The 26391-nt window shown below is 24.9% G+C and overlaps 3 protein-coding genes across 3 annotated transcripts in view; 2 read left to right on the top strand and 1 right to left on the bottom strand.

Annotated features, from left to right (window-relative positions):
• Nucleotides 1–231: 231 nt before the first annotated feature.
• LOC129618684 (maestro heat-like repeat-containing protein family member 1) lies at nucleotides 232–7921 on the bottom strand. The gene is made up of 14 exons (XM_055533586.1): nucleotides 7675–7921; nucleotides 6105–6282; nucleotides 5676–6034; nucleotides 4133–5573; nucleotides 3097–4077; nucleotides 2795–3037; nucleotides 2594–2732; nucleotides 2407–2531; nucleotides 2141–2348; nucleotides 1407–2059; nucleotides 1028–1343; nucleotides 827–961; nucleotides 652–754; nucleotides 232–558 (listed from the first exon to the last, which is right to left on the bottom strand). Exons 1-14 carry the CDS (start codon nucleotides 7703–7705, stop codon nucleotides 416–418), a joined length of 5055 nt encoding a protein of 1684 aa, XP_055389561.1. The 5' UTR covers nucleotides 7706–7921; the 3' UTR covers nucleotides 232–415.
• A 1486-nt stretch (nucleotides 7922–9407) lies between these two features.
• Nucleotides 9408–12631, top strand: LOC129618932 (activating signal cointegrator 1 complex subunit 2). Its single transcript, XM_055533961.1, has 8 exons — nucleotides 9408–9565; nucleotides 9631–9708; nucleotides 9765–9922; nucleotides 9979–10548; nucleotides 10665–10829; nucleotides 10922–11062; nucleotides 11210–11313; nucleotides 11407–12631. The coding sequence occupies exons 1-8, from the start codon at nucleotides 9542–9544 to the stop codon at nucleotides 12333–12335; spliced, it is 2169 nt and encodes a 722-aa protein (XP_055389936.1). The 5' UTR covers nucleotides 9408–9541; the 3' UTR covers nucleotides 12336–12631.
• A 2683-nt stretch (nucleotides 12632–15314) lies between these two features.
• The window catches only part of LOC129619000 (uncharacterized), a 98063-nt gene continuing 86986 nt past the window's right edge, over nucleotides 15315–26391 (top strand). The window contains exon 1 of the mRNA XM_055534045.1: nucleotides 15315–15421. The gene's annotated coding sequence lies outside the window, so the exon portion shown is untranslated. The remainder of the gene's footprint in view (nucleotides 15422–26391) is intronic.

Here is a 26391-nt window from a genome sequence, read left to right as displayed (position 1 = left end):
ATATAATATAATGACTTTTAAAAGGATATCATAAACATGCAATATTTATAAAAAGTATTGCAACTATAACATTTGGATTAAATTTTAATTGTAAATTAAACTCCGACTTTTTTCTGGATTATTAAATTTGACTAAAAATAAATAAACAAGTTGTTTCTAACATTTTTTCAATTTTAATTAACAAATACATACTTTACGTGATTTTAAATTCTTTTAAAAAAAAAATGAATAAAAATATAAAATTGTGAATTTATGCTTTTTTTAAAGAAAATAGTAAGTCTTTTGGTGATAACTGATAACAATACAAACAGTGACGGTATTTTTATATTCTTAATTATGTAGATAGTTAAAATTTAAATATTACAAATATAACAACAAAATTAAGTTTCCTAAAATATGTTTATATTTAAGTCATTTATAAATTCCCAAAAAAATACCCCAAAGCAGCAGCAGCTTTATGACGTACTGTCACGTTTTCGTCTTTAAGAAGAACAGCTATCTTATGACCAACTAACTCATTATGTTGATTGTGTGTGGGTAGGTAGTTATGCAAAACCCCTTAAAATAAATATAATAATACTATAGTATCGAAATTTTCTTTTAAAGTGTTTAAAAAAAGATTGCATATACAAATTAAAACCTAATTCTTACCAATTACTATTGTCGCATTTCCTCGGATTTCACTCCAATGGCTTCTTAAAAATGGGATACAAGATTCTATAAAATCTTGAATGTGTTCTTTAAGTTCAGTTCCCTTAAACATATTAAAGAAAATTATTGTTTTTAGTTAAAAAAATCTTTCCTATTTAGTTAAATAATTATTTACAATAAGCTTAACAAAATCCACAATAAAAATGTTATAGTTTAATTGTCCATGATCGAGAAGATGTTTCTGAGCCATGTCATTAACTTTTGGAGCATTGATTAAGCAACAAACTTTCCTTAGGGTAACTTTACAGGCCTAAATATTACACAAAAAATGTTTATTTTTATAAATATTTTTTTCTCTCATAAATAAAATACTTACTCTTATTATTGTCGGATCAGTCTCACTTAGATGTAATAATAAGGAAAATAAATTTGCAAATAATTGTTCTTTAAGAGCTTCAGATGAATCAGATGATGTTAAATCATTTGCACTTTGTGTAAGCATTTTGGATTCACATAAGTCACCAAACAATAGAATTGCTGCTTCTCTTATTTCAGTTGAAGAATTTTCAAAAAATGGTCGAATACGAATTGCCAAAGAAATATGAAAAGATTCAACTCTCTCACTTGATAACGTTTGGAAGATTCTTGATAATCCACGTTTACTTTCTAGTGGTATATTGATAAGGCAATCACTAAAATATAAGTGAATATTCTTAAGCATTTTTTTCAAATCAACTATTTAATACTAAGGTTACGTATTATAGTCATCGATTCCTTTTAATAAAGCGGTAATGGCAGTTTCTGTATATTTTTCTATATCATGATCAGTGAGATTGCCAACGAAAGCTAATCCACGAATAGATAACCCACGTACGGTCGGGTTCGGATCAGATAAAGCTGATGACAAATGCAACATAATTACTGACGAAATTTCACCACATGGTTTTAATGGTACCAGTTGTGAAAAAAGACCAACTGCAGCAACACGCTGGCCATCATAAGGACTCGAAACATATTTACTTAAAGTTACAACAATTTGTCGCATTGTACTAGATCCCATGGTAAACTGATTTACTACACCAACTGCCATTGGCGTTAAAAGTTCAATGAAGTTTCCTAGATCCGTACTTGTACCTAAATTCGGACACACTGTAAGAACTGTTCCGATTTGTTCCATTTCCAAATTCGATAAAAATGACTTGAAAGCATCTAGTACTATTTGACATGGGACCATTTTAACAGCTTCTTTATTTGGCACGAATCCAAATCTTGATTTGTTATTGATCGTTTGTGTCTTTCCAGTGACTGGTGAAGATTTTGGTGACATTAAAGGCGGAGCAAGATTAATATATGTTGCCAAAGAAGTTAGAAGCATAGCAAATAAATCAGGAAACATTTTTTTCAATCCCTAAAAACAAAAAGAAAAAAAAGTCACCCGAAATTAATATACATATATCTTTCGATTCAATTTTATTTTATAAGTAATTACTGATTGAATTTCCTTCGAAGGGAAAATTTCTTTTAATGCACAAAATATAGCGAAAGGTTGAATTGTTGCTATTCTTTGCCGATCAGATTCACCGTTTTCATTTTGCTCATATAAACATGATGACGATAAGATTTGTAAAAAATTTTCTAAAATTATTTCAGTCAACTCCAACTCACTGCATATCGTATTCCAATATTCTACAATGCAACTACAAAATACATATTATGTACAATAATTATAAAATTTCGATTTGAATAAGGATGTACTCATCGAAAGGAAGTGGTTGGTTTAGAATTTCATTGCAAACCAATTTTGGGTGGTGTTTTGTTAATGCAACTAGACCTTTTTGTACACCTGAACGAGCCCTCTCTATATTACAATTTCTGATTGCCTAAAAAATTAAAATTAGGAATTAATATATTTTTAAATACTTTGTATTCCCATGTTATTTACATTTAAACAATCCTTAACCATATCTGGTATACAGTGAAAAAGTTCTGCACCCTTTTGTTGAATAAAAAATTTTAAAACAACTGAGGCTCCTATAGCTGAACTTGTTTCGGGGTCATTAAGGCAATTTAATAGAGTTTTACTAGAAAAACAAATTCAATTGAAAACTTTTAATAAAATAAATACGTAAATAAAATAATTTACCAAAATTGTAAATATTGAAAATTTGACATTTTATAAGCCACAATTTTAGCGATATCACCTGCAAGGCAATATATTTCCTTCGGGTCATCTGTAATAATTGTATCACGAATTTTTTCAATATCTCTGACCCAATCAGTCGAACTATCTGGTATAGTTAAAGTTTCGTAAATACATGATATTTCCAAAGTTTTTTGCAAAATATCCACCGAAGTTTGCCTTACAGTTGCATTGGAGTCTATGCATCTAGAATTACGTGATGACATCAATTTTCGTAAAATACAATTTAGCAATTTCTTTTTTACCTTGGTATTATTTTCCCTAACATTTGCCCGGTTTGATTGAATTTTGATGGTTGCTCACATCCAATTTTCATAAATTTTATGTAAACATCCAAACAATTATTCAAAACGTGACCCGCGCAAATACGAACCTCACTATTTTTATGTTTGACCCAACCTTCTAAAATAGATATCACTAAATCCAAACATGCTGGGGACGGGTCACTTTCTATCATTATTTTGACCAAGCTGTTAAGTTCTGGTAAAGATTGGTTTAAATATTGAGCTAAATAGCTGTTATTCTCATCCTCTTCAATAGAATCAAATTTTGTTTTTAAATTTTGGGCACATGAAAAGAAATTTTTACATGAAATCTCAAACATTACACCCCCTTCATGTGGATCATCATTTTCAATACGCAAAATATTTGCACCTAATTTTAATACTAAAGGAAATAAAAGTAGATTGTCCATATTTCCTTCAATTGGAATATTCAAGATTGTTTGTTCGATTTCATTTCTAGTTTTAAGTTCGTACCCATATTCAGAATTTTTTAAAAATTGTGTTGTAATATTAAGTAGCGTGTTTAATATAACTTTTTTCATTGTTTGGTCCTTTGTCTCAGTCAAATGCGTTAGCAAAAACGGAATCATTGTTGTATCAATATCCTTTAATGATTCAGATGGATTTGCGATTTCAATTATTTTTCCATATGATTCAAAAACTAACAAATTCATTTTATACATTTCAATTTCCTTATGTGAATCCTTCATAAAATGCAAATTGCTAAAAAATCCCACAGAATGCTTTTTATTACCAAAGTGTGCCATTTCATTTAATTTTTTCAAACATATTTGCAAATGGGCTTTTGACATAAAACCGATAGCTTGCGCGGCATCCACAAGCTTATGTTCATAATCTGAGTGAGAAATATGTTTATCCAATTTTTCTTGTTTTGCTGCTACAACAATCAAATCAAATTTGCTGTCTATTGTTTGGGTTTCCCTGAAAAAGAAAAGCTGTTTTATTTTCAATTGAATTATTGCTAAGTAATTCTTACTTGATGTGACACAGACATAAGCCTATTGCTTTAATCAACATGCCGCGCTCCATATGCAAGGGTGGAATTTCGAAATCTGAATGTGGGGTGTTAATTGGATATAAAATAAATTGATCTGCAAGCTTATTAGTCAATCTTTCTGCAAAATTGTGATCTTTCTCATTTAAAAATTCAACACTTTTTGTTATAAAATCGTATAAAGTATCTAACACTAATTTTTCTCTTCCAATACTTAATTGTAGCTCTTGTATTTCATGATCCCACAAATCTTTTAGATCAGGGTTTAAATGCCAATAATAAAATTTTAAGAAATTGAGTATGTTCGAAATTCGAGATGATTCACGAAAATTTCCCATTAATGTTATGCAGCGAGCAAAAATTGCCTCTGGACTTGGAACTACGGTTTTAGCTTTACTTTCATTGTTTTCATCTCCTGGGCTACTACTACCCGATTCATTATTGACATCTAATTCGATTTCAACACTCTTTGACAACAAATTTGCCAAACATTTTACTATAATGTTAGCTATATCTGTATAATCCAGCATACAAAAGTAACTTAATAATTCACGTTTTAGAATATTATCTACGGTACAAACTGTTGATGATAACATATTTAAAGAATTTTGGCATGTTTGCATAAAGTCCTTGTGTTCATCTGCACTTCCATGCTCACTATTAATTTTAGTATATTTACACGAATGACGTACAATAAACCAAATAAATTCTTTATCTTTAAGCAAAGATTTTTGCGCTAAAGCGACAATAACTTTCAATAAAGTCATTTTCATTTTAATTGATTTTTCTACAAGAATCATTTGCTTTAAACACTCTACAAATGAATAAATTTTACTTTCTATAAATTCACCACTAGAGTTTATTAAATGTGTCACAACTAGTAATGATTTTATTCTTTCGCGTTCGCTATTGCTACGTAGATGAATTAAAAGCATCTCAATAATTTTTGATGAATATATTGGTGCAAGTAAATGAAAGCAACGTAAAACTTCATAGTGACCTTTTATAGTTTGTGGCTTCTCATAATCAGGATAAACGCAAACCAAATCAAATAATTGCGTAACTATTAAATCTGCAAGTGTATCCAAAGAAGTTGAATCCATTGAAATATTTGTCTTCAAAACTGAGGCTAAAAATTGTGTTATCGCATTTCTATCAATTGATCTTCTATATAAATGTAATATGTTCGGAATCAATCTACTCGCTTGATCCTGAATTTTTTCGGAAGGTAGTAAAGGATACATACTAGATAATGCATGCAATATTTCGCTACAAACTTTCGGCTCACGACTATTTAGCCATTGATTTAGAAGAACGTCGTAAGCTACAGAAAATTCCACCGAATATGATTGTGTATCATTAGATGGATTATCCATAGCATTTGTTAATCCATCTAGAAGAGCTTCACTAAATCGACCAATCACTAAAATTTTTTAAAGTTAAATTTAAATATAATATATTAATTTAGATTATATATAATTTAGATTATATATAAATATAATCTAAAATGTAGTTTTTTTTTTACCAAATGCATGTGCTTGCTTTACATGATCCAATTTTACTGAACCGAGATTCGGTATGATACTCGCTAATATTATTTTAAAAAATGGTGTAGAACCTTGAATATTAGCTGTTGCTAAAGTTCCCATACAATATAATATCATAAAATGAGGTACACTACCATCAGGAGTATGCGAAATCAATGCTCCCATTACCATGTCACAATATTGTCTACCAATTGATACTAAAATTTCTAAAGCTGGCCTTTGAATTGCTGGTGAATTGTCAGCAGCTTTAGTTATTTCATTAATAGCCAATTCAATAATTTTTTCGAGTGTTTTATTTTTTATCCCAACTTTTGTAAGTTTAACACTTTCAATTACTCTATAAAATTTTAATTTAAAAGGAAAAGTATAGTTTGTTTATTTAATCATATGTAAATTAATATAAGTACCTTAATAGAACAGCTACAGTTTGATCAGATAATTTAGGATGTTTACAACGATATTCTGCTAAAATAGTAAAGGTGTCATCTGGCCGTTTTTCAGCAATTTTAACCAATGAGGATTCAACTGTATTGCGAACTTTTTCATCTTTGTCAGATATTGTTTCAAATAAATTACTTAAAACTCCTAGGAGTATAAATTTTCTTTTTTTATTTATTTTTTTCATTCTACTATTACCGATATGGGATTTCACGTAAATTTTTTTTTGTTATTGAATAAAATTTGTTGTTTTCTAGCGAATGTAAACACATCGACTAGCATTCAAATAATAAAATATCGATGTAAAATGAAATAGAAAATTTTTGACCTAAAAAATCCCGATAATATTTTTTTACGTTTTATTAGAAATGAACAAGGAAGGATTAAATTACACTCTGTTGTAAGTAAGCTTTTGTTGTTTTTTAATGATTCACCTGCATTTTTACAGTTTAGTTGGTTTAATCATGGCATTAGTTTGATTCATTTTTCTAATTATTGAAATTATTTTACTCTAATTTAATTATTAATTTTTTGCAGAAAATAAGACGAAGATTAATAATTTTTAATTATTTAAAATACCACAATAAAATTTTTAAGAAGTTGCGATATCAGTTATGATGTAAGTACTTAGGTAGGTATACTTATCTGAAATGACTAATTATATGATATTTAATATTGAAAAAATTTTAAGATTTTAGAGGAGTACGAGTGTTTTGTTTTACAATGGTACAAAGGCTTTGAAAAATGAAGCATACCAAATAATGCAGAATAAAAAACTTTCCAACTTCTTTAGTTCTTTTTGGGCTTTTTTAGTAGATTCAACAATTCAATTTGGCACGTCTGTATATAAACCGTCGAAAAATTTTAAAACAGAATAAATAATATTACAATTGTAAAATCCATTTAGGTACGATATTAAAACAAATAATAAAAATATTAAAGTTTATAAAATCCTTTTGATTTTTTCTGAAATCTATGTTAAAAAATGAATTTTAAGTTTCAAAATTTTAAAATTAAAAAAGTAAAGGTAAACAATGAAAACTTTGGTTAATTTATTGAAATTTTTTGTGTTTTTATTTGGAATTCAAAAAAATACATACAATAGCACATTGAATTTTATTTTCACTGCGAATTACTAAAAGATTTGCCAAATCGATTTTTGTTGACTCGTAAATGAATTTTTAATATATAGGTACATATGTAAATATTTTAAAAGAGATAAGTTGTATGTAATTTTACAATCCTTATAGCCCAAGTAATTTTTTTCTTTGTAAATTATATAAACGCACTACCAAAAAATTGTTTTTTAAACGAAAACAAAATTTATGATAAATTACGTATATACGCAATTTATTATGCATTTAAGATGAACAAAATTTTCATTAAAATATCTTTTAAATGAGTGCTAAGTTGCGTCAACTTAAATTTATTCCCAAATCAGTAACGTTAAAATTTAATCTATTATTATTATCATATCAATGTTTTTTATCTCATTTGCATTAATTGTGATTAAATTCTACAAATAAAATAATATTTTACCCTCAAGCACTGATGTATTATCGTTATCCATGTTTGTATTGAGTATTTATGTTCTATTTACTTTACATTCAAAATTTTTTCTATATTCGAAACATTTCACTTTGTTTTTCTCGAAAATTTTGAGTTTTAAATGTTTATTGGAAAAAATTCTTAATACATTTAGTAATTTAACTCTATTTGTTTCAAATGTACTAATATAATATTAAAAGAAAATATTAATTATTGTTTTTCAGAAAAAAATTTTACTAATCACTTCGTAATTAAATAAAATTACAAAAAAACATCACAAAAATAAACTTTACATTCCTATGACATATGTCAAATTATGACATTGCAGCAGTAGATAATTCGCTTAAAATCACTGAACATGGTGCCGGTATGCGGCATTCTAGAAAATTTTAAATTTATACAAAATACATCAGCTCGTCGAGAAGTCGACTTAAGTTGGATTCACTGGTTCGCCGCTTTCGCGAGGAGCTAATGTATTTTGTATGAAAATTTGAATTTTTGTAATTCTCTTTATTTGTACAGCTTTTTTTCTCTCTCTCGAAAATTTGAATCAACTGCAACTTTACTGCGGAGGTTCTTTAAAACGTCAAATTTACGTATACTGAACTATTACAATTACATATAATTCTTGTCACAAAAGTAATAAAATCATAATAAAATAAACGACTAGCTTTTTTCAGAACAATTAAGAGAAAAAATAGTTCGATTACAAATAGCTCAGCTCAAAAACGACGAACCAATGAATGCAGCTTAACTAATGAAAACAGAACAAGGCCGGTGAAATGTCAAAATTCATGTTGAATACATATTAAATGCCAGAATAAAGCCAAGTTACTACCGCCGGAAATATAATCGACGGCTCTACAATAGCCTAGAATTATTTTTTATCGCCGGCGATTTTTTGTGAATCATTTGTTTCAATGCAGTTATCGTATTGCATGCTAAATGCTAAGCAACTGATTTTGGCGTTCAGCTGTTGTTCTATTTTGCCAGCGGAATTCTTCATTTTGGTTCTGTTTTTACACTTAGCTCCCAAATGTGACAAATTTCCACATCGTTTCTAAAATAGAATGAAAAAAATCTACTTTGAAACCTGACCACTAAAAATTGATTTCAAAAGCATTTTGTGTTTTTTTATTTTTTAAGTTTTACCATATACTTTTTCTTACTGCCCAGTAAAACTCACACAAAAATTTTTTAATTCTGCCATTTACTATTTAACTTGGCCTTCTAAAATGTTGAAAGCAAATTTAGACTTTATGAAACTTTTTCAGAACTACAATACATAATTATGTTGTTTTGTACAATATATCCGACGTGTTATTTCTTTATAAAAACCACTTTCCTTATTTACTACCACCATTCGCAAAAAAGTGGAGCTCGTAGGAGTTTTAAACAGTAAACTTGAATTAAAATGAAATTTACTGAATTCATTTTCAATCAAGTTATTTTAATTATTAAAAATTTATTTCTTATTTATTAAAATTGATTTAGCTATTTTTTAATTTTTTAACGGAAAAAATTCCTTTTGGCGGTAAAGTAGTATCTAAAGAGGTATCTAAAAATGAGAACTGAGTTGATTTTCAATTTTGGGTGGAAAGTGTTCTTTTTTTCTGCCAGTCTATTTTAAATCTGCCTATTAAATCAACGAATCAGTTCAAAGTATTTATTTACATTGTACACAAATATACATAAGTATGTATACAACAAACAGGTGGCAACTGGCAACTAAAATGTCATTTTTGATAGTTTCTTTGAAGTGGTGCAGTAAAATTCCAAATATTAAAGAAACGCAACAATTAAATCTTAAGAATTCTTGTTTTAATTAAAAATATAATTTTATAATAAAGTATTAATTATGGTGCAGAAAGTGGAGTTTTTGGTAAAATTGATTTTAAGTAACATTGGCTACGGTTATGATTTTAATGGTTACTGTATTCCTTTTAGAACGCTGCAAAACTGCCTTTAAATAAATTATTTTTTTCCGTGAAATATGATGGTGTAAAAACTAAAATTCCAGCATTGGTAAAAACTTTACAAACTTCGATATTTCATGAATTTAACTCTTTTTTTTTTTGCAGAGTGAACATTGGATTGAAAAACGTTGTTATACAAAATATAAACCGCTACCCATTGTTGAAGGTAAAATAGAAGAAGGAACTGCAATAACAGAATGGTTATGTGAGGCTGATTATTTCAACAAGGATTTAGAATTTTTGCTTAAACTTCCTCATTTTAAGTAATAAATGTTCTATGACAGTGCATCAGATTTAAAGAAAATAATTTTGTTTTCAGATTTTGGTCTCATATTATTTATGATAAAAAATGCATGGAGGCGATATTGTCATTCTTTCAGGAGGCGACACCTTGTTATATTAACATATGTTCAGCAACCAAAAACAGAAAGGTTTTACCAGCTTATCTCAACATTTATAATAATGCGTTCAGAATCGTATGTCGAATAATCACGAATAAGGAATCTGAAGAAGAATGGATCACCAAAGAACATTTACAAGAACTTTTATATTCTAAATTTATAATATCTATTCCTTTAATATTTGATTTAATTATTACCTACGGACGTGTAAATCGCGAAATGTTATCAAGAGTGATTCAAACTATTTTCAGAATTGAACCAAAGTATTTAAATGATTTAAGATTAAGTCTTCAATATTTTCAAACAGCACTAAAAACTATTCAAAGAAAAACGGAAACGGAAGAAATTGTCGATGAAAATAGTCCGGATATTAATACACTAGATGATTTAGCTTTATACACTTTGGATTGCGCTTTGACGATTAGCATCTTAACAGAGATCTTACCACAAGCGAAATCTATATGCAATGAATTAAAAATGGAACAAAGGTAGATAGTTTTCTTCAACTTTTAAAATTATTTAAGTTTATAAATACACCTATCACGAGCAATATCGGTAGGTGATATGTACTCGTATTTGTGCATTTAAAAATTTTTTATTTCAGCATATCAAAATTTTACGAAAATGCTATACCGTTGCTTTATAAAAATATTTATACGATTGATTCAAACTCAAGTAGTTTGCTTTATTTGAATAAAGCGAGAATGGAGTTCTTGAAAACATTTAAAGTGATTATTAATCTTCATATTGAGAATATTTTAAAAAACCCGTAAGTGCAATCTAAGGACGCAATTGAGATTCTTATATTAAACAATATGTATTGCACATTATGCAAATATATGTATATTTTTATTTTTTTAGAGAGGAAAGTATCCAACAAGCTGAAAATTATATATCAACTTTAACAGAATGTTTAGCTGACAGAACATTTGTTATTGATTTTCAAACTTATTTCCCAATAGAACAAGATATCGATATTCTAAAACAGGCCTGCCCTAACTTGTATCCTTTTACAAATATTGTTAGACACGAGGATTTTCTGATTCACAATATTTTCCAATTTAAATGTGTTTTAATTTATATTTGTGCTAATTATTATTTGTTATATTCTTCTAAAATTTTTAATTTTCTTTAAAACGTAAAATTTAGAGATCATTTTAAAGTTGACTTTATTTTCAAAGCTTATACAAGTGAAGGAGAAGCGTTTTTACTAGATATGATTAAAAACGATAATCAAAACAGTAAAATTCTTGGTACGTTTTTGAGTAATTTTATTTAATAATTTTTTTATGGAATATATTTAAAAAGTATAGTTAAATTAAAATATAACATTTACTTTATTAAAGATAAAAAATCTGTATCTCCTGAACCATCTAAGATTTCTACTAATGAAAGTACAAAGCAAAATCACAATAGAATCTTTGAAGAAGAAATATTAGCAGTTAAGGAAGTATTTCCGGACTTGGGCGATGGTTTTATTAACCGACTTTTATCTCGCTATGATAATTCAGAACAAGTAATTGCTGCTATTTTAGAAGGAAACCTACCTCCTGATTTAGAAACCGCAGACAGAAAAGAAGTATTGATACCTCCAGATCCGCAAGACACTTTGTTTATGGAAACTGGAATTAAAAGATACAATGTATTTGATGGAGATCAATATGATATAATGACAAATGATAATCCTAATTGTATAATAAAAGCAAATAAAGGTTTTCCTAATCAACCAAAAAATATGAAACAATTGTTAGATGATAAAAGTCACGTTAAGGCTTTGAAAGAACGCTATCAACAGTATGATCTTATATGTGAAGATAATGAATACGACGATGAGTATGATGACAGTTACGATGCCTTAGCTGACAGCGAATCAAAATTGAATAGGACGAGAATTGGTATTGGCAAAGATTTATTAGTTGATGAGCTCGAACCTGATGATGGAGATGAGGAAGAAGATGAATCCTCTGAAGAAAATAATGAAGGGGATAATAAAAATGACGAAAAGAGAGATACAAGTAAAGATTTCTGTGAAAATCCTGAAGTAATTAGAGCACGTTATGAAGCTAAAAGGGCAGCTAAATATAATCGTGGCGGTTTTAGTGGTAACAAATTTAATCAATCAAGAAATGTTGTTGGAAATCCTAAAGGTCAAGGCCAAGATGAAAAAACATTAAATAATAGACATAAAAAAGAAGTAAATAAGTCTAGTAGGGCTAATCATAATAGGAAATCTGGAGCATCATGGAAAAGAAATCGTGGAATGATACCTTCATAAACTTTTAATTATTTTGTTTTTTGAATTGAGTTTACTTGTTATTGTAACAGCAATAAAAATGAAAAGAAATATTAATGAATATAATATTAACATAGTACTTGTGTTTTTAAAATATAAGTGAATAATGCAATAAAAACTTAAACAAATATTTGGTGGTAATAACTTAAATTTGAGAAATATTCCATTGATTAGGTATAGGGTAATACTTGCACATGTTCCATTTGTTTTTATGAAAGCTTTAAAATTGAGATTTTTTTATATTTAACGTCTCAACTTTAATGCAGTTTTATTGGCAATTGTTTTAATTTATAAATTTTTAAATGAGCTATGGTCAAGTTTTTCTCCTTAATCTTTTATTTTTTCATTACCAAGTTTTACTTTTTATTGTAACATAGTTCATTTTTAAATTTCCTTATATAATAATATATGCATATATATTTATTCTTCGATATTTGAAATTAATTATTGCTTAAATTTTTTAGAAAGAAGTTCACGAAATAAATAGCTTATAGTCTAACTAAAGAATATTTTTACTGTGAATATTTCTTCTTAAACACGACTGTGTTTTTTAATGATGTCTTGCATTTTACATTTCTTTCTACTTTACATTTCAGACGTTAATATATGCAATTGCTTTTAGCCCAATATTTTTGATAGCTTTATTAACGATTTTTAAGAAAACATAACGAATAAAAATAAATGTGGTTTTATACCCTTAAATCACATTAAATATAAATTAATTAAAAAAAAGCTAGTATTTAAAACTTTTAATTCAATCACATTTTCTTAAAGTTATTTCTTAAAGAAACAGTGAATAAAATATAAGTTAATTAATTTTTAAAGACACTGTTGTACAATGATAATAATTTAATACATATATGTAAATAATATGATGCATCTACATATTTATATGCATATTGAGTTAATATAAAATATAAATACAAACATTTTGTTTTCTTTTATTTATTCGTAACTCTCTTTTGATCTGTAATATTTAAAGTTTTTTATAATATCCTACATCATACGTAACATTTACCATGCATAGTATGATATTTGTGTACAAAAAGATAACCCATGTATGTAAAGAAAATTATTAAAAAAAAATTTTTCTCTCAATAAACTAGTTAATATTTAAAAAAAAAACTTTGCAGATTTTATATAAGTATGTGCTTAATAATGTATAAATATAATAATAGCAACAGTAGCAGCAATATAGTAACCGTTTATCAATTTATACGACCAGTTGAATTATAAAATATGCATTCATCGTTATTATTTATATTATTGTATATACATACATATGTATAAATAATATTATTTTCATTTCTGTAACTGGTCAGTTGGTGGTAAGCCGGTGAATAAAAATTTTCACTATATAGGTATGTACGAGTATGTGTGGTATATACGATAAAAAATTGACATGGTTATATTAGAGTAATATGAGTACAATGGTTAATAATGTAGTATATCAAGAAAGAAAAAAGAATAATAATAAAAAAAAAGTAAAATATAAATATTAAGAAAAGGAAAAGAAGAAGAAAAAAAAAAACAATTTTGTTTTTCTTTTACCTTTGAATGAAAAATTTTCAGTTCTTTTTCGAACGTTAAACATTAAAGACGTTATTATTAAGAGTAATTGGAAAATTTATGTTTTTAAATGAGAAAACTTAACAGAAAAAAAGAAAAGAAAAAATAAATTTAATAATATCGAAACCTACTTTATCTTTTATTTTTTTTCATATTTTTTGTTTTTAATTTTTTTTCTGTTGTAATATCAGTGTGTATTTTGATAATTTACAGAAAGCTATACATATTTTATGTGAAAAGAAGTTACACTTTTAATATGAGAATTAATATGCTACTTAAATATAAAAAAATTATTAGAGAAAAAATATAAGAGAAGGAAACCATAAATAATAAGAACATAGAAAGTTTTACTTTTAAAAATTTTTTATACGATTTTATTACATTTATGATAGTAACGTGAACATTCTGCAAATTCTTTTATATATATTAAAATTATATGTATACGTAAATATGTAAGTAAGATCCAAATCTTAATAAAAATATTTGTGAAGGAAATTGATTGAGAAACCCGGAAGTTTTTAATACATTTTTATGTTTTAATCAATTTAAAATCAATATTATATGGTTGTTAACATTTATTGTAATATATTATATAAAATATGTATCTATATGTAATTATATAATTGAGTTTTTAATTATTTACATTTAAATTAAAAATTAAATCAGTTTTATTAAAAAATTTTTGATAATTTTTAATTTGTATTTGTAATGCAAACATTTCCAAATTTCAATTTAATCTTTAATAGTAAAATTATTGTTTGGTTTGTATTTATTTCATGATTGATAATTAACATTGTTATTCTTTTTGGGGAAGAAAAACCATTTAGTTTCAAAATTTTCAGTTATGTTATATTTATTTAATAAATAAATTTAATTTTAAATTATTATGAAATGAAATGATTTACCAATTGCACGTGAATATTAAGAAACCAAAAATTATATATAACATTTTTTAAATAATGTTTATTTAGAAAGAAAAAGAACAAATCAAAAATAAAATAAAAAAAAATTAAACAGCACATAATTATTGGACCATAAAATTAAATATTAAGAAAGTTTAACAAAAAAAAATAATAAAAATAAAAATAAAATCAAATAAATACAAAATAGTTTTTTGTCTTTTCCCTATATCTACAAGTTTTTGTTTATAATTGTAACAAATTCAAATATTTAAAAAAAAGATTAATTACATATATTTTATTTTTACTTCAAAAAAAAAAGAAAATCAAATAATATTTTTTTAGTTTTACATTAAAATTTCGTTTTTCTCTACTTTCTTGTGTGTTAAATTACAAAATAATTATAAATTAAATTATTTAATCAAAAATAATAATTTTGAGACAAATTTTAACAAAAAATAAATATTGTTGTTTTAAAAAAAAATGTAACCAACTGTAATGTACAATTTATATAACAAAATTTTCAAATAAATATCAGAAGAAAAAGTAAAAAGAAAATCTTTTGGATAAAACTTGAAACACATGTTCTAATTAAAAAAGGTAAGCCTATATTATTTACTAACAAACACATAATATTCATTGTATATAACATACATATGTATGTACATATAAGAAAAAATGCGTTGATATATAAAATTACTACATCCGTGAGCGTATAATAGTTTTCTTTTCGAATGTTATTCTTTTGTTAGATTGAAAAAAGAATAATAAGAAAATATTTCAATGCACATGCACATTTGCTTTTTTAAACGTGATATTTTGTTATCACAATTTTATAAAGCAAAGTGTAAATAGTTGGGTAATATGATAATCCTTTATTTTAAAATAACTGGAATAAATCATATCGTGTTTTTTGAAAATATGTATCTATATATTATATAATTTGATATAAATGATGTATGTACCATTTAAACAAAATATTGTTAATATTGCGTATACTCATTACATTTATTGTCAGTTTTTATAAAAAGTCCAATATATTTGATGGGATTAATAGAGTGAATTAAATTTATCACGTACTAAAAATAATAATAAACTATTGAAATTGAGTATTTGTCTCTCCTATTTAGGTCTATAAATTGATTAATTAAAGAATATCATGTTCGTTCGGAGTCAAAATCTAAAAGTATCTTTCCAACAATTTCATTGAGCTAATTTGAAAAAACCCATAAAATAATGTTAGTTTTCAAAAACAACGTCACAAATGGTAATTTTATTTTACAGTGGACACATATCTCTTTATTCTTTATTTAATTTAATAATTCATTTTACACTTTATCTTTATATATTCAATAAAATTCTTATAATTTAATATTATTAATAAATTTTCTATGTTCAGAAATCTAGTGTTGCTCTAAATTAAAAATATATTTAATTTTATTTTATCAAAACCGATTGCAAATTTAGAAGTAATTATATTTAAACGAATTGAGGATTAAATAATTGAAGATGTATTAAATTTAATTAAATGAATTAAAAGCAATTTTTTTTATAGAGAGTTTCACTTATTAAAAAGCTGTGTTTAAGTTTGCTTAAAAAAGTCATAATTAATGTTGTCCTTTTTCATTTCACATATAATTAATGTTGCCCACTTTCAAAATTTTTAAGTACTTAGTAGTCAAACATTAACCAAAATTTTTGAAAGTTAATTTAACACCGTTCAATTCAAAATATTCAAAAAACCTCATAATTCATTAAATACAAACGATAAGCTATAAAATTATTATTCGCTTATATTTTATTTATTTGTTCATATTAAAGTTTATTAGAGGTTGGCTGATTCGAAAATTAGCAAATCTATTATATTCAATATTTAAACTATTCTACAGACATACGTGTACACACATATACCTAAATCTTTTTTGAATTTCTTTAATGTCTAATCCACAGTATTGGATTTTGCTTATTATATTCAAGCTTTCTTTAATTGAAACTTGTTCGGAAACACTTGAATTATTAAAGTCCTTAATATTTGCTAATTACATTCTTTATCGAATAGTATAACACTTTATATAATCTATAACATTTTGTTTCACTTTAGATAATCTATATAATAACATACTCAAAATTAACTTATTACTATTGTTATATTATTGTTAATTTTTATTATTGTTATAATGTGCGAATTCTAACCCAAGTAAGACACCAAAATAAAGCAGATGAATGTGAGAGTCATACCTTATAAATTAATGAAAACTTACATTATTTTTATTCCGCCTCTTCATCTAAATATTTGTATGATCAGCTCTCTTTTTTCGAATCGTCTTTTTCGAATTCAAGATAATGTTCTATTACTGTTCCATTAATAATATTTTGAAGTTTGTTCTACTAAAATTCCAATATAACGAATATGTGCAAAAATGCACTTTTCAATACAGGAGTTATGAACCATTTGAATTCCTGTTAATCAACAACAATGTTTACTAAATTGAGAAATGAATTTTTAATTTTTGTTGTTGTTAATTTCTTAAATCCTAACATAATTTTTATTTGAGTGTATGTACAATGTTTCAATTTTAGTAAAACTGATTTTGATCTAAAATTGCATAAAATGCAATTTTTATGTTTGTCTATTTTTAAGGTAAATACAATTTTTTTTTTGTAATTTTTAAATCACTTATGTAACATTTTAGAGTTGATTTCATTTTTAAAAAATCAGTTTGTATATGTACATTCATTTCATTATTGTTTAATTTACAATAGTAATGCATAGCACTATATTTGTTGAGTTGTACAAGTTTTTTTTTTCTTAAAACGTAAATTTTAAGCCATTCCGAAAATAACCTAAAGTTTTTCCTTTTAAATAGAGAAAAAAAAAATTTTCAAATTTAAAATGCATTAAAAACAAGCATTTTTGTGAGTGTATATGCGAATGATTGTGTGTGTATGTATATATAAGTGTACTTAAATTCGCTTATCTTAGCTTGTATGTTTAAATATTTAGATATTGAATTGAAATTTCATCTAACGCTAAGTGCATTAGTAAAATACTTTAATGTTTTAAGAAAACAAAAAAAAAAAATTGAATTTCTAAAAAAGTTATTTTTCTTTTTCTATAATAATTGATCTTTTGATCACGTTATGTCGAAATAAATCAACTGAGAAAAACTAAAAAGAAAACAAGAAAATGAAAAATGAAAAACTTATCTTGTATTTTTCTCTCAAGTTTTTCTTGTCATCGATCATTAAACAAAACTTTTCAAGCTTTAGAGGTCCTAAATTCAATTTTTTTCTTTGTTTTTTTTTTTTAATGTTATGTTTTCAAATCCTTTAATGTATAAGATAAATGAAGAATAAAAATTTTACGAGAATACGAATAAAAAATTAAATACTTTTTGCTTTGTTATTCCTAACTATAGGATACAATTAATTAGTTTTTACTGGTGGTGTTCAAAAATACTCAAAGTTATTATTTGAGTATTGTATGGCAATCTTAAATCTATGGCAATCTTAAGTCTAGTTTAATAGACTTAAGATTGCCATAGATTTCAGATTAATTTACGAACCTAAGACTTAAATATTTTTGTAACAACAATATTTATGGATCACTTGAAACAGTTTCAGGTATAATATAATTTAGATCCTTTAAAATTATTTTTAGAAATTTCAAGCATTTATGTGATTAATAAACATTTAATCATCTTTGAAGTTTTGTTGTGTAAACAATAAGGTGGTGTTGTGATCACAATAAATTTCCTATGTTAAGTTTTCAGTCAAAATGGCCTTCTGTAGCTTTGAAAAAAGTAAATAAATTATTTTTAAGGAAACGTTGGTCTATCAGTTTGCCTGTTTGTACGCTTCTGCATTTTAATTTCGTCTTCGACTGACTTTCATGAAAGTTCACTTTTTAGTTAAAAGTATGAATGTACTGAAATAAACTTTTGTCCTTCGATTTCATCTAATACAATAACCAACGAGTATTTTGGATCTTTACAAAATAAGCCTGTTAAGTATATATAATTTTTGGCTATACATATATATGTATGAGATTTGAAATTTTTAGCGGTATTTTGGAAAATATCTTGCTATCGTTGAAATTCAAAATAAGTTTATTAACAAAATTTCCATTCATTCGTGCATTAAATTTTTAATAACTATATTTAACATATAATAAGATATGAGTATAATATAATAATATTTTTTTCTGTTATACTATCGTAATTATAGTTTTAATATGTTATGATTAAAGGTACTTTAATTGTAAATTTTATGTGAAACAGTTTAGTTAGGCTTTTATTATTTCAGGCAATATAAATTTATTGCCATGCAATACTACTTACTTAGCATTACTTTCAGTTATACTTATTAGAATATAAAGTAGAAATAGCATTAATAAAATTATACACTTAAGATCTTTTCAGTTAATCACGTAATCTGATTAAAATTTTGTGTAATTTCACTTGGTAAAAGTTTTTTTAATAAATGAAAATAATAAAATGTTCATATAGGTAAATGAATTTTCTATGTTAATTTGTACATATATGATTGAATCACTTATAATTTAATTTAATGAAATACAAACGTTATAAGAATGCCTGAAGAAAACGTTTAGGCAATAATATAATTAATTGCTATTTAATTAATTTTTGTTAGAAAAGCATAGATATTAGAATAACAATCATAGATTTTGTAATACTCTTCTCAGTTTCTAATATTCGTGTATACAACTATTTACGTAATATTTTCCTAAAAAAAGTATTAAAAAGGGAACGTTTGTACCGCGTACACCTCCATTAATTTCGCATTTTACACTTTTATTTAGCAACATTATTTATTTATCTTACCTCAACTTGATACTTGCTACATTGTAAGATTACATACACATATATATTTTTGCTTATTGAGATTTGATTTTATAAAAAAAAAAATAAAAATAAAATCATTAGAAATTTTAAGATTTTTAATTCTGTTTTTGTCTTAAAAAAAGCGCTATATTTTTTGTGTCGCATTGTTTCGCAATATTTTCAAAATTTGTAGTATAAAATAAGTATGCCCATAATATAGTTGTATGATTTCATATAAATAAAATAATAAATGCATATACCCGATGGTGATTTTGCAAACGTACGTATTTCATTTTTTCAATTCTTATAAAACAAATAAAAAGCCAAAAAAGGCCAATTTTCCAAAAATTTTGCTATTATTCGGTTCAAGTTTTTTTTCTCAATAAATCGAGCCAATGAAAAACTCAAATAAGATTTAGTTTTTAACTGCAAATGCTAACAATTTTAACAATGCTTTAAAGTATAAGGCACCTGAAATTTCTTATTCTTATTGAATTAAAGAGAATTTTTTAGGCTTGTGCTACGTTTTTTCAATTTTATTACTCTGTATGTAATCTTGTGATTTTTATTTACCCTGTAATTTTTTTAGTCTTCAAATATTATTACAAAAAGGGCTTATTATATTAAGCTGAATTAATGATATATAAAAGATTGACTGTATGCATATACTTACGTAACCTTACAATTGAAATAAAATACAAATCTGAATGCCAATTCGGACCATAATCCAAATGCAAATCAGGATTTAAACAGAAATCTAAATATTAACCAGAACCCGAACCTCTTAAATTTTAGTAAGTTAAATACGTTCTTAAGTTTAAATTAAATTTCCAAGGTTTTAAACTCTCGTTTAAAATCAATCTCGAATTAGAAAAATTAGAAGAAAACGTTAGCACAAAAATGCTATTTTGATGAAAGACTAATGTACTATTATTTGCAAAATTGCCATCGATAAATTACAGACATACAAACATTTGTATACATAAACTTATTCATTTCAAGTCAAATATATTTCAAATATATTTTTATTGTGTTAGATTTCAATTTGATATGCATACTTATTATAAGTGTAAGTCTATTTGTAGCTAAGCAGAATTGCAATAATCCAGCTACATTCTGCCATGTTATAAAATCTTTATTGTATGGCTGTTGATCGTTTTGAGAATTTTTTATTTTTGTTTGTCAAATTATTTTTAAATTTTTTTTTTGGTTTTCTTGCAGCAATAATGAAAAAATGAATAAAAACAAAAATACAAAAATGTGCAATCAACTTACGTCACTTTTAACGTTTATAGTCAAAAAGTAACTGACAATTTTCGCGGATTTTTGTTTTTAAATTGTTTTTTTTTTATATTTTTTTGTTTTAACGTTGCACAGGTGAAGTGAAAGCTGTTTTTATTGCATTTATAGGAATTTTTTTGATTATTCATGTTAATTTTTCAAAAATTTATATATATGTACATGAATATATATTTTATATACATATATTATACACATACATATATATTTTCTTCTATAAGTCGGTTATATTATATACAGCAGGTGTAAGACATTTTATATAATATTATGTATATACGAGTACTTATAAGATTAAAATACAAGTATAAGTATGTTTGTATACATATATCCCATGTTATACATTAAAAAAAACTTATGTTGCAGGTTATAAAGGGGCACTCTCCTACGCTTTACTTTATTCTTTTTACATCGAATATATTATAGAATTTTAACTTTTCGTGTAGATTTTGAATTCAAAGCCAAGCATGAATACAACCTGGTGAATAACAACGTTTTTTTTTTGTTAATTTTCAATTTTTCAATATTTTGTTTAACATAAATAAAATTCAATGTTCATTTTATTGTGATTACTTTGGTCACGTGATTATTGTTAAGAAATAAATTTTAAAATTTAATTTTGAACCAAAACAAATCACAAAATCATAAGAAAATTAAATAATTATAAGTATAAAGAAAAAGATTATTTTTAAAATTTAATAATATACCAGTTTTACGAATGGTGAGTTTATTATACTTAAATTATACTTATATATAGAAAAAAATGAAAATTATTAACAATAATAACCGTTGTACATTATAGATATTCGCGTGCTCTTTGAAATTAACTTGTACATACATATATAAAATTGTAATTGTCGCTTATATATTTATAAAAATATTTAATAATAAGAATATAAGTTAATACGAATATATATGCATATATACAATGTAGAATGTAATTCAAGAGCCAACTGTTGATTTTGTAACAAAATACAGTTTTAAATAATAAGAAATATGGTTTTTTATTAGTAAAGTGTAACAGATGATTTTTGCCACAATTTAAATTTCAATTATTAATTAATTTAATTATACAGTCAAATTATCGCTATTTCAGGGGTGATACATATGTATATTATGTCATAAATTAGAATAGAAACTGATTGGAAACTTTTAAACTTCCTTTTCTATTAATTGAATAATTATAAAACTCTATGTGTTGCTCAATTAAGCAGTGAGTAACACAGAGAGTGTATTTCATTTTTAGTAAATGTTACGTTTGGATATGACTCTTAGATTCGTACAGCTTGATACAGTAAGGCAAATTTTAATTTGAATCAAGTCAGCTTGTAGCTTATATATATCAAGTGGTTTATAACTGTATAGACCTCTGTAATCTTTTATACATCATAAATAGAGCTACATGAAATGCAGATATATAAAACCAAGAAGAAAACATTTTCGACTCTATTTATATTTTCTTCATTCAAAGTAGTGTTCAGAATCAAATTTAAGCTTATCTTACCGTTTACACTTGCGCAATTATCTACCAATTGTAAAAATGTTTACTTGAGAATGGAATAAGGTATGAATTTGATTTGGTATTTTGAATCCCCCAATACTATTGAAACGGATTTTTTATGCAAATATTTAAAAAGTTTCAGTAAGGGCCTTTAAAAAAAATGCGAAAGGTTTTGAATTTTCTTTTTTCACTAACATTTTTGAAATTTGGTTCCATTGTACCTAAGAATCCGAAATTCGAAAATCCAAAAAGGATCTTGAATCAAAATATTTTCGAGGAATGTTCATTTAGAATAAGTGGGTGTATAAATTTTGGGCATAACAGAGTTTAACATTTAAATTTTTCGCATCCAAAGTTTCGTGCAGAAAATAACTTTATCTTAAAGGAACTTTTACCAAAACTTTTAAGAAATAGCAAAACTTCTAATTTTTTTAAAAACTAACTTTTAACACTATAATATTACCTTAATTATTTAAGGTAATAAGACAATATGCTGCTACATTTTTATGTTCAGTAAAATGACGTGATAATAACCATCTTTAATATAACAGAATTCCAATTTTAAATGAATACTTTGAAAATGTATTAATTTTCGTCTAAATTTTAATTATAGTAAATACGTTGTTTGAATGTGAGTCGGTTTTTCTTTTTAATATTTTCAAAATTTTTAATCAATTTTAAAGAAATATTTTAATTTTTTTATTTGTTTCTTTTTTTCGTAAGATAATGAGAAATTAATAATCAACTAAATTAATTAATTAGTATGTAAATGATTTTAAGGTACGGGACAAAGTGAAATAAAAGCTAGCATCCGCTTTTTCTATATAATTCCGTTACAACAATTTAAAACAAAATAAAAAAATTCATGAAAATTTACAATCGTAACCCTTTCATTATGCTTTAATTTTATTTTCTTATACAATATATCAATTCAAAATAAAGATGGCGTAAGGTGGCTTACCGTTATACATTTGACATTTATACCTAATTTTTTATATTATTATAAATTTAAAAAAATCAAAAATCTTTTCGCATTATTTTTATCATGTAAAGGCGATAATATTACATTTGATACCCGCTGACAGATTATAAGAAAGAAATTAAAAATAATAATAATATGAAAAGGTAAAATGAATATAAAAAAAATATAATATTATTTCTTTTATTAATCAAATCATAAAAAAAAAAAATTAAAGTTCGAAATGTTTGGAAGTTTGTATAATAGAAATAAGGTCAAAATTAACAAATTTTGTTTATATTTTTTAAGTTCTTAAATATCTCAAAATGTACAAATAGTACAAAAAATGAAGAGTCAGCTACAAAAAAAAAAACAAAAGATATATTGGACAGTTGATCTGGTGATTTGTAGGATATCTAATGAAATCAAATATGCGCTACAGTAATCTTCTGCTGGTAATAGTTTTGTGGCTGAAAATTGTAGACCGGATTGAGACATTAAATATTCCTTATAAGTTTTGTTGGATCTAATTCGAATTCGATATGTAAACTTTCTCAAATTTTGTTTGATATTTCTCTCAAAGTTTAATTAATAGCTCTTATTAGTTTAATTTTCGTCAAATAAATTAAAAAAGAATGTTTGATGTTGAGACCCCGCTTTGCAAAATATTACCGTTCGTAATATTTTATTAGAACTACACCTTGTTTATTGTAGTAATCTGTAAAATTTATAGATTTAAATATTGTAATTTGAATTAATGACGGTTTTTTTTAAATCCCACTATTCTAAATTTAAATTAAACGAAACTTACTTGTTTATATGTAGTTATAGAAGTAAGTTTTGGTTTCATTTAAATGCAATCTTTGATATTATCTTGCTTTCTTTAGAATTGCTTTAGTTAAGTATATTGTTATTAAATTTTAGTTGGCACTGAAATTTGGTCGGATTTGCTTTTTTTTCCGATTTTATATTAATATTTTTTTAAACTCCCAAATAAGGTTTTAGGGAAACTGACCGTGTCAAGACAATTTATTTTTGGCTCTAGCTTTGTGCTTTATCAATTTGTACAAAAATTGTTTTAAAGAATAAAATGTAAACTAAATGACAATAATCTTAAAAATAATTTTTAAGAAATTTTTCTTAAAATAAAATATTTTCCGAAAAAAAACTCGCCCGATTTTCAATTAGATTTCAGTTTGATATTTCAAACCGAACATCAATTATTTTCGACCAACATTTTTTTATTGTAATTATGTAAAAGTAAATATGTAAATATGCATAATAATAATTATATCTACATAATACATACTTAGAAGTATATACGATTATGAAAAGCAAAAAAAAAATATAAATAAAATTACTGAGTTCAGCGAAAAAAACTTCAGTTTTTTTGTTTTCCAAGCTAATGAAAGTAGGACACAAAGCTTGAAGATGGCATAAAAAAAAATTTGTTTTTGTTTTTAGTGTTGTTTAAGCTTCGAATATGGAAATTAAAATTATAGTGCTTTTTTATATATTTTTTAAAAATTTTTATGTGAACGTGATATGAGCATACATGGGCATTTCACTTTTCACATGATCTTATCATTTTTTTTATACACACTTCATATATCTTATTTACAGGGCCCATTATCTTGAACCCTTCACTCAATCATGCTATACGTAAATATACACAATAAGTAATTATAATATGTGTGTATAATTAAATTCAGTTTGTATAGAATTTTTGAATGAAATTTTACTTTCGCATTTAATTTTTTTCTTTAAATTTTTATTGCTCCAAATTTTTTAAGAATAAGGTAAAGTAAGGTAATTTCGTCAGTGCATTTAATTTCGTCATATGTCGCACTTCCTTCACATATTTGTCAAATATTAGGAAACCCCATCTATTTTCATTAAACTTTAAACATTTTTGTTTTTAAATATACTTGAAGTGAGAAGATCCGTTTTTAAATTTTAAAAAATTAAAATAAATTAATTTTAAAAGACATTCTTAATTACTGAAAAAAATACCGGGGCAAATTTTTGCTTTTTCTTAGTGTTTTCGTTAAGAAAAGTAGAAAGTTTCTTAAGGGTATATCTGTTGAAATATGTGTAATTTCTTACATATTTGCTTATATTTTGACAAATTAAACTTAAAAAAACATTATTAATAAGAAAAAAATTGAAAAAGTGAAATATTAAAAAATAAAAGTTAAGTGACGAAATTACCAACCAAATTGTTTGGAGTTGGAGATTATTTCGTCAGAATGACGAAATTGAGTGGTTTATTAAAACATTTTAAAATATGAATATTTACTTTTGAAACTTAAAATATTAAAAAAAATTGAATGCAGAACTTTTATTTACAGTGTTTCTAGCCAAAATATAAAATTTCGTCAGTTATATTTTATTAGGTATTACCGGTACAATCTATTTTAATAGTAACGAAAAATGTAGATTGCCAAAGTTTTTCTACAAATAATGATAAAAACACGAGAAAAACAGAAATTGAAATGTTAAATTTGACAAATATAACAATTCTGTACAATATCTAAAAAAACTATTAAATTTAAAACTAATTTTTACTAAAATTTTATTTACAATCATATTTTGTGAGGCGGCGGAATGTAATACTTAAATAGGGTGCTGACGAAATTAAAATTTTACATAGTTTTTGAATTGTTCAAATTTTGTCATGCTTTTTTTCAAAATTGTTGCCGGATAGTTATTAATTATGATATACACAGTTTAAATTTGCATTATTTTTTATTTTAGTCCAATGAACTGTATGAAAACCTAGTTTTTTTTTGCCATGACGATATTAGCAACTCCACATGACGAAATTAAAAACTCAAAGTTTTTGCTGACGAAATTACATGACTTTTGGAGATATTTTAAAATTTAAAAAAATATAATAATTCACAAAGTAACTGTCTGAAAAAGTTAAAAATAATTTTGTCAACATTCCAAACTAACAAAAAATTATAGT

Source organism: Condylostylus longicornis, unplaced genomic scaffold (genome assembly GCF_029603195.1).
Source record: "Condylostylus longicornis isolate FDR11 unplaced genomic scaffold, ASM2960319v2 ptg000010l, whole genome shotgun sequence".
In the NCBI taxonomy this organism is placed as follows: Eukaryota; Metazoa; Arthropoda; class Insecta; order Diptera; family Dolichopodidae; genus Condylostylus; species Condylostylus longicornis.
Note: the sequence above shows the minus strand (reverse complement) of the source record. Positions and strands in the feature narration are given on the sequence as shown.

Bases quoted from the DNA above. Each gene is read 5' to 3' on its own strand.
- LOC129618684 (XM_055533586.1), bottom strand. From the start codon at position 7,705: ATGGATAACGATAATACATCAGTGCTTGAGG. The intron at 6,283-7,674 runs GTAAAATATTAT...TTATACTCCTAG, and splicing joins TAATACATCAGTGCTTGAGG to GAGTTTTAAGTAATTTATTT. The intron at 559-651 runs GTAAGAATTAGG...ATTTATTTTAAG, and splicing joins AAATGCGACAATAGTAATTG to GGGTTTTGCATAACTACCTA.
- LOC129618932 (XM_055533961.1), top strand. From the start codon at position 9,542: ATGGTGCAGAAAGTGGAGTTTTTG. The intron at 10,549-10,664 runs GTAGATAGTTTT...TTTTTATTTCAG, and splicing joins GAATTAAAAATGGAACAAAG to CATATCAAAATTTTACGAAA. The intron at 11,314-11,406 runs GTACGTTTTTGA...ACTTTATTAAAG, and splicing joins TCAAAACAGTAAAATTCTTG to ATAAAAAATCTGTATCTCCT.